The sequence below is a fragment of the Hevea brasiliensis genome, chromosome 10 (assembly GCF_030052815.1).
Source record: "Hevea brasiliensis isolate MT/VB/25A 57/8 chromosome 10, ASM3005281v1, whole genome shotgun sequence".
NCBI classification, from domain to species: Eukaryota; Viridiplantae; Streptophyta; class Magnoliopsida; order Malpighiales; family Euphorbiaceae; genus Hevea; species Hevea brasiliensis.
Genome location: NC_079502.1, coordinates 2,780,109 through 2,788,440, shown reverse-complemented (window position 1 = coordinate 2,788,440; position 8,332 = coordinate 2,780,109). Strand labels below are relative to the sequence as shown.

The following is an 8,332-nucleotide window of genomic DNA, read 5'->3' as shown; positions in this document are numbered from 1 at the left end:
TAAATTTAATTATAATATTTAAATAAAGTTGGTGTTATACCTGATTCTAAATTAGATAATTATCTCTTCACTTAAATTAAAAAAAGTATATTTAATAAATTATTTTAGTATTTATGAATTAAAATGAACTAATATAGATAAAATATGTTGAAAATAATTAAACTTCACAAAAAAAAAAATTTGTTTTAATAATTATAAAGATGCTTATTTATTTGCTGGGAATTAGAAACCCTTAATAGCAAGGAGTAGTTATCATCAATAATCATGTTTGAAGCCTTTTAAGTTTTCTCTATAACCTACCAATTAAAACGACATCATTCTATATCTTTCTATTAGTGGCATGGCTAATGATAACTCCCTTCTTGTGTTTTGGCTTTTCTATAATTAATTAAATCCTTGATTCGCCTCTTCTTATTGTATGCTATTATATATTCAGAACTATGTTTGTTTAATGCGATAAAATAAATGTACTCTTTTATTAAAAAATATTCAACGGATGATAGATTTAATATAATATATATTTTATATAAAAATAAATTTAAAATTTTTATATTAAAATATTTATATTAGTATAGACTTTGTAAATACATTATTTATTTTTATTTTAAAAATTAAATTATATATTTATTTATAAATATTACATACGAGTAATAAAAAATTTTATAATATCTGCAACATTAATCAAAGATTTTTTTTTAATGTGCCTGTAATAATTATATTTTAAAAACAAATTATTTTTAAGTAACTGTAGTATACAAATTCACAAAATAAAAAAGAAAGAAATTATTTTTCTTAAAAAACTTAATGAAAAAAAAGAAAAGAAATATCAAATAACAAAGAGATTAAGCAACTGAGGAGGAAAGGAGAAAAAAAAAAAAATGAAAGCTTGATATGAAGGAAAGAGGCATATCCGAGCAGCAAGCAGAAAAGAAAAAGAAACGATAGATAGAGGTTAGTTGCTCAACTTTTCTTTTGTAAGTCTCTCTCATTTTCTTGGAGGAGAGAGAAAGCTAGAAACTTTATAATTGATCCTCTCCGATCTGCTTAATTTTTTTTCACTAAACGTAACTATTAAATGCTTTAGATCCGAGGTTGCTACCCAACATTCTTCGCATTGTAATTGGCATTTAAAGTTCATTTTTGTCTTCATATTCGAGATCTTATTCGCGTTGAACGAGCTTTCAACTATATCTTGGAAGAAATTTTGACTCCGGTTTTTGGTTATTCAAGTCAAGCTGCTTTCAATGAGCTTCAAACGGTGGGTTATAGCTTTGTTTTTGGAATTTTAAGCTTCAATGGAAGGCTAAAGCAGTAATAGAAGTTGAATTTGAGTATGAATTGGAGGAGTGGGCTGTGAAATGTTATGGTTTGGTACCAGGAGATCATTAGGGTGATGGGAATTTAGGGTTTTTTGGAAAATGTATTGCAAGGCTAAGGATTTGATTTCGTGCTTATTGGATATGGTTGTTGACCTTCCGCATTTTGAATGGTACAGTTGATTCAGTTACTTATTGTGAATTATATTTGTATAATTGTTTTGGATTGCCAGAAGTGGGATTAAATTAATGGAACTTTTGAAAATAACAATTTGAATGCAAGGTTCAATTGTTTTAGTTGTGTGCTATAGTCATATGCAAGTGATGGGCAATTGGATTTGTGGCTGCAAGGAGAGGTTCAAGTGATTATTTTGAAAGTTTAGGTTGTAGTGGAGTGGACATGCCTCCTTCTCCGGCATTGAGATATTCTCCTGGGAGGGAGCCCAGAGCTGAGAACCATAGGCGAGGCCACAGTCTTGAAGGTGGATTGCTGTTCAAGGAGAAAGATGACGATCTTGCATTATTCAATGAAATGCAATCCAGAGAAAGAGAGAAATTTTTGCTCCAGTCATCTGATGACTTTGAAGACACATTTTGTAATTTTCTGCACCAACCTCTATATTTTAGGTTTCAAATAAAAGCATATATTGTCTGTTTCTTCTGATTGATGACGTTACTTTATTTTCTTTCCTTGATTTTATTGCATACATACAGCCACAAAGTTGAGACACTTCTCAGATTTCAAGCTTGGAATCTCTATTCCTGTTCGAGGAGAAAGTAGTGAACTGCTACATGCGGATGGGGAGAAGAATGACTATGATTGGTGGGTTATGATTTTCTTGTGCTGATATTTTGTGAACTTGCCATTGTTAATTCACTGGCTTTATGACACCTAGAATTTTTTTTTTTTTTTGTTCAGAAATGAACAGAAAGAAGAATTTAAGTTTTACATAGGAAGCACTTGTCTACACTCCAATATCTAATTATGGGATTTTTTGTGAATGATAATTTAAGTTTCTTGCTATGAATGCTGATAATTCTATTTTTATCAATTGTTCAATTGGTTCACAAGTCAAGCAAAATACTGATTTTAAAAGAATTAAGTTGCATTTAATCTTTTGCGAGTATTGGTGATGACAGATAATCTGTTGTTATTGATGTCTTAAGGTTATTAACGCCTCCTGAGACTCCACTTTTTCCCTCATTGGATGATGAGCCGCCAGCAATTAACATTCCATCCAGGGGCAGACCTCGGAGTCAGCCTATCACTATATCAAGATCATCCACTGTAGGTCATTGATGACTTTTATGTAATGGAGCACAATTGTGTCTACCTGTATACCCCTAAAGTTTTTCTTGAAAAAAAACAAAAAAGAAAAAAACTGTTTAATGTTTTATTTTTCCTGCAAATGAGAGTTTATCCATATGCAGATGGAGAATAGTTACAGAAGCAGTAGGGGCAGTGCAAGTCCAAATCGCTTAAGCCCATCACCTCGGTCCTGTAATAGTTCAATTCAGTCCAGGGGAAGGCCATCATCAGCATCTCATTCTAGCCCAACTCCTAGCCAACGACCTGCCTCTCCATCACGTAGACCATCTCCTTCTCCAAGTAAAGCTACAACACCTGGTCCAAGGTCTTCAACTCCGACCCCAAGGAGGACAAGCACAGGGTCAAGAGGAAGGGGAGTTTCACCTGTAAGAACAAGTCGAGGGAATTCTACTTCACCGAAAATAAGGGCATGGCAATCAAATATCCCTGGTTTCCCTTCTGAAGCACCACCCAATCTCCGCACCTCTCTGGCAGATCGACCAGCATCATACGTAAGGGGTTCTTCACCAGCATCTAGAAATGGTAGGGACTTAAGCTCAAAATTTCATAGGCAATCAATGTCTCCGACTGCTTCTAGAAGTGTTTGTTCATCACACAGTCAAGAGCGAGATCGGACTAGCTCACACAGCAGATGTTCTGTTGCATCATCTGGTGATGATGATTTGGACTCTGTGCAATCAATTCATGCGGGTAGCTTAGACCGCTTGGCTTCAAAAACAACTGACACATTTTCAAATAATAGAGCTGTGGCATTTTCTAAGAAATCAACGAGAATAATTTCTCCTAGTTCTGCTCCAAAAAGATCCTTTGGTTCTGCTCTTCGTCAAATGGTATTTTATTGTCTATTTCATTTAAATTGCTTCCTTTATGACCAGATTTTACAAGTATGTTTTGCAAATATCATAAAAAAAGTAGTTAATATACTTGCCGACTGGTGATTAACTGCAATCATGTGATTCTGATAAAAAATCTGGAAAACTAAGTAGGTCAGTTGCATTTTTGTTATATTGCTTCACATCACTGTCACACAATCATACATCGTGCTTTTAGGGTGAATAATGTCATGGTCTAACTTCAGAAAAGTTAGGGGACCTACCAATTGCAAGTTGTTTAGCAGACAGTTTCTGTAACTTAAGTTTTTTTACAATCATCCCTTCACTTCTAATCCATGACACCAAACTTCAAACCTTCTTAGGTGGATAAATATATTCAAATTTGTTATAAATGCCATCCCACCATGAAGCTTAACAAGATAACACACACTCACACAAGAGTGAACATGGAGAGAAACTTCTCTGACGGAATTTTATTGACTGAAAACTGATCTGAAATACGCAGATTTTATGGGTTTTTATGGAGTTTTTTAGACTCCCAAACCTAATAATAGGAATATAATTCTACTTTTTAGGAATTTTAGATAAAATAAAATACAATAGGAAGATATAAGAAAAATAGGAATTAACCTAATCTTAGATAGAATAGGAAAACATAAACAAATCCTAAATAGAGTTGGAAAACTAATAAATTAATTCCAAACTAATTTTTGTGGTCATCTTATGCCAAAATAGGAAGTCCTCTATGACATACGACTGCTGGAGATGAAATTGGCCCCCCAAAACAAAACGCATCTCACATTGCTGGACAGAGGACTACACACCCTGGGCTGTGTACTTTTCTGTCAAGACACACTTCTCTTATTTCAGACCCTAACAGCACTGCATCACTTTACCTACATTAAAAACTAAAATATGCAAGATCGCTGTGCCCAGTATGCAACCCCTACTATTGAGAAGTCAGTCATTTCTAGCACCTAAAATCACAAGCAAGTTGGTTGTAATTTCTGAAAACATGTGGGAGGCCCGTGTAATTCAACCAATCTATTTGAGATCAGGCTGAATAAGAATCACTCAACCCTTCCTCCCTCCCTCTCTAAAAAAAAGCACGAAATAGCTGTTATTCAATAAATACGGTTTTCTATGAGAAAAAAGAAATTGCTTTAACTATAGAGTAATGAAAGAATCAAAAAGAGCAAGCTAGCCTAAATTTTTATCCATATTGGAGTGGTATGTTGAACCTAAAGAGGTTTTCTAATTTATCAGAAACATGTAGTGTATAGTTCTGTGTGCAAATTAGATTAAAAAAGGAGTTTTTTCACATGTTTTAGAGATATTAATGCACAGATCCTTTATCTTGATCAATGTTTTGTGTAGGATCATCGGAAGAGTCCTCAGAACATGTTCAGACCACTCTTATCTAGTGTGCCAAGTTCTACCTTCTATGTTGCAAAAGCAAATTCTGCACATCGTCCTTTGATGTCTAGGAATTCTTCAGTTGCAATCAGCAATAATGCAAGTTCTGATCAAGGTACCAGTGCTGCACCTGATACTGATGAAAATGACCACCGTTTGGAATATATGGTAATTGAAAGTGGAAAAACAAGATATTCTGATGCTCAGGAAGAAGTATTTGCCTTTGATAAGGTGGATACATTAAATAAGGATGTCAGGCATGATGCGGATGATGGTTCGCACTTTCGGGTTGGTGATTTTGACAGAAACCCTGCAGCTGAATGTGAGCCTAATGACTCTGAAGATTTCAGCCACCAGCAGATTGATATGGAGATCAGTTCTGCTTCCGACACTTTATGTGTCAAAGCTGATTTTTCAGAAGTCGACAGTAGCAAAAACACAAAAGTTTGTTTTAAATGTGGTTGCAGGTATGTTGCCATTGAAATGTTGGAAAAGGATATAAATCTTTGTCCAGATTGCTGTAGACAAAACAATCTTGTGGCTGCCACCTGTCTGGAGACAGCAATAGTAGCTTCTAAGAATTCCCCCGTGTCGTCTATGAATATTTCTGAACACAAACCATTTGATGAGCTTGACACACAGGTGGCCATACCTAAGTCACAATCACAAGTTTTTGATGAGGTAGAGTCGAGAGTTATTCAGGAAGGAGATGATGTTAAGCATGGCCAAGCTACATGCCATGAACAAAGCCATACTTACTTCCAAGAAAGTTCCCAAGCTAGGTCACCAGTGGAGGGAGATGAGCAGAGGATTGCTAGCCAGCATGCAGCTGGGCAACCTGCTGGTAGTTACATGCTACCTGATAATGACTCTGAAGCTCAGCAATTGCTACGTTCTAGTGACTATCAAAGTCTTAAGGTGGATGTCTCTGAAGGTGCTGGCATTTCTGTACTGCTTAAGAGGTCAAGCAGCATCAAGGGGCCAGTTGTTCAAGCCAGGACTTTTATTGCCTCTACCATCACTTACGATGATTTCTCTTATACTCGAGATGGTGCAAACAGTTTGAGAAGCTCCTTTGGACATGCCAGTACCTCTGCTTCATCCTCTATTGACTTCAGCTCCGGCAGGCAAGTCGAAACTCGTGTTCAACGGCAGTTAAGTGGCAGGAAATCTGACATGGAGAACTACAGATATGACACAAAAAATAGACCTCAAAGTGCTGGATCATCTTTGTCTGGAACTTCAAACCACACTCATGCTTTAGGTCTTGCAACAAGCACCCATGAAGAGAAAAGTGAGGCTTCTGTTGGTGATATGAAGCATGATGGAATAGAAGGAGCAACTTTAACTTCTCACGGAATAGTGGTATCTTCAGAAAAAAAGGAAATGGGTGTTTCTAATGTATCTTTTACCGGTGCAGTAGTTCCTGAGGAGGGTTGTACATCGGGTTTTTCATGCCAGACAGTTGGCATTCAGTTAGAGGAGAATCCAGTAGCATCAATTCCGACTTATGAAGACTGTCATCTACATGGAAACAAAGATGATTTACTAAACAATACAATCAGTATCTCAGATGTAGAAGCATCAATTATTACTCCAGATCCTCCAGTTGAAATGGAACATACCATGTTGAACTCTAGTGTTGATGGACGAATTGATATTGGGGTTACTGCTCATAGTTCTTTGGTCTCAATATCTGAAATAGAAACTGAGAACTTCTGTCAAAGTTCCCTTGGCTCAGAGAATGATGATGTCTCTACAAATTCAAAGAGTAGTATAAATGAATTTCAGGATGTTTCAATCCCTACATCTTCAGGCAAGGAAATGTCTGCTTCTGTTCTGGAGCAAAGCAACTCGGATCACTCACATGGCATATTGGGTATGTTTATCCTAGCATTATTATTTTTATTATCTTTCTGTTGGGTTGACTATAGTTAACCTGAACACATCTCTCTTCTTGTTGATAAAGGAGATATCTCTTTCTTAGTTTGCATACAGTGTCTGGTTTAGCATTTTTTTTTTTTTGAATGAGTTCTTATCCAATAAGAATAATGTTGTCATGTTTTTGTGGTTGTAAAGCTACAATGTCACTTTTCTGGTTTACAGATTTGTAAAATAATGCTTTATGGTTTCCATGTGCTTGCAACATATTTTATGCCAATTCAAGCTTTGACATGGGACTAGTAAAATCTAGCTTGATTCTCTGATATTCTTTGCTTGTATCAGAGGATTCAACTGTAAAGGTTCAGAGAGGAAGTATGGCAAGAAGCCTAACCCTTGAAGAAGCAACAGATACAACACTTTTCTGTAGCTCCATTGTCCATGATCTGGCCTACCGGGCTGCAACTATAGCCATTGAAAAAGAAGACTCGGTCTGCCTGGAAGGTTCTTGGCCAACAGTTACAGTTCTGGGAAAGTCCACTGCAGATAGAAAGGATTCACGCAGCAGAACTACGGGAAAACGTACATCAAAATCCCTGAAAGTCAGACGGAAACGGATGGAATTGGATGTAAAATCCCCTTCTACCAAGACCGAGAATGATGAAAATGCCAATGAATCTATGGTACGTAATGTTGGCCTTTCTAATAACACGGATAGTATAAAGCCTCCGAAGCTGGAATCCAAGTGCAATTGCACAATAATGTAAAAGTCTTTCATTCACACCGTGCCAATGGTGCCCACCACGAAATTCTGCTACCCCCTCCAGCCACTTGGAGAAGTTGCTGAGTGCTTGTACGTTAATGGTTTTTTCTGTGTTTGAAGGGCTGTTTAGATTATTGCTAATTGGTTTCTGTTGGTTCCAATTAATTTGTAAGAAACACCACAATGCGTTGGTGATATAATTGTAAAGTTTTTATTTGTTATTAGGTTGATATTAGTGAAGAGCATTGGAGATTTGTGCTTGTTCTGCTCCAGTCGCCTCATTCTTGTTAGTTACTCCCAACTTGATTCAAGTCCTTGGTTAGAGAGAAGTGTGAATTAAAACCCAACCATTCATATTCTTATGATTGTTAAAAGGTATAGCTTTGATTTTGCTTCATTTGCTTGTCCTTTTGTCCATTTCTAGGTTAGCAAAAAGGAGACGAGTCCTTTTACCCTTCAATGAAAAAAAAAAATCCAATTATTATTAGTGCCTTTTTCCCCCCCTTTTTTTGCTTTAAATCAATGAATCCAATTATTAATCTTTTTATTTTATTTTTTTATTTTTGACTTTGCAAGTTGTCGTTGCAATATATTTTCTTTTGATACAATTAGCTTTTACTGAAATTTTTTAATCTCACTGTCACTGTTACTAAACTAAAACTTGTACATAATAATTTAAGGATAAAAATTTATGTTTGCTTTTCCACCCATATCTAATTTTGTCTTTTTTTAAGTTTTTAACTCAATTTATTCAAACCTTTTAATTTATCCCTTTCCATAGGAGTAGTGCATA

The 8,332-nt window shown here is 35.8% G+C and overlaps 1 protein-coding gene across 1 annotated transcript; it reads left to right on the top strand.

Annotated features, from left to right (window-relative positions):
* The first annotated feature begins 809 nt into the window (after window positions 1–809).
* LOC110631704 (uncharacterized) lies at window positions 810–7,936 on the top strand. The gene is made up of 7 exons (XM_021779625.2): window positions 810–951; window positions 1,085–1,912; window positions 2,031–2,139; window positions 2,484–2,604; window positions 2,748–3,476; window positions 4,857–6,774; window positions 7,122–7,936. Exons 2-7 carry the CDS (start codon window positions 1,717–1,719, stop codon window positions 7,541–7,543), a joined length of 3,495 nt encoding a protein of 1,164 aa, XP_021635317.2. The 5' UTR covers window positions 810–951; window positions 1,085–1,716; the 3' UTR covers window positions 7,544–7,936.
* Window positions 7,937–8,332: the final 396 nt, after the last annotated feature.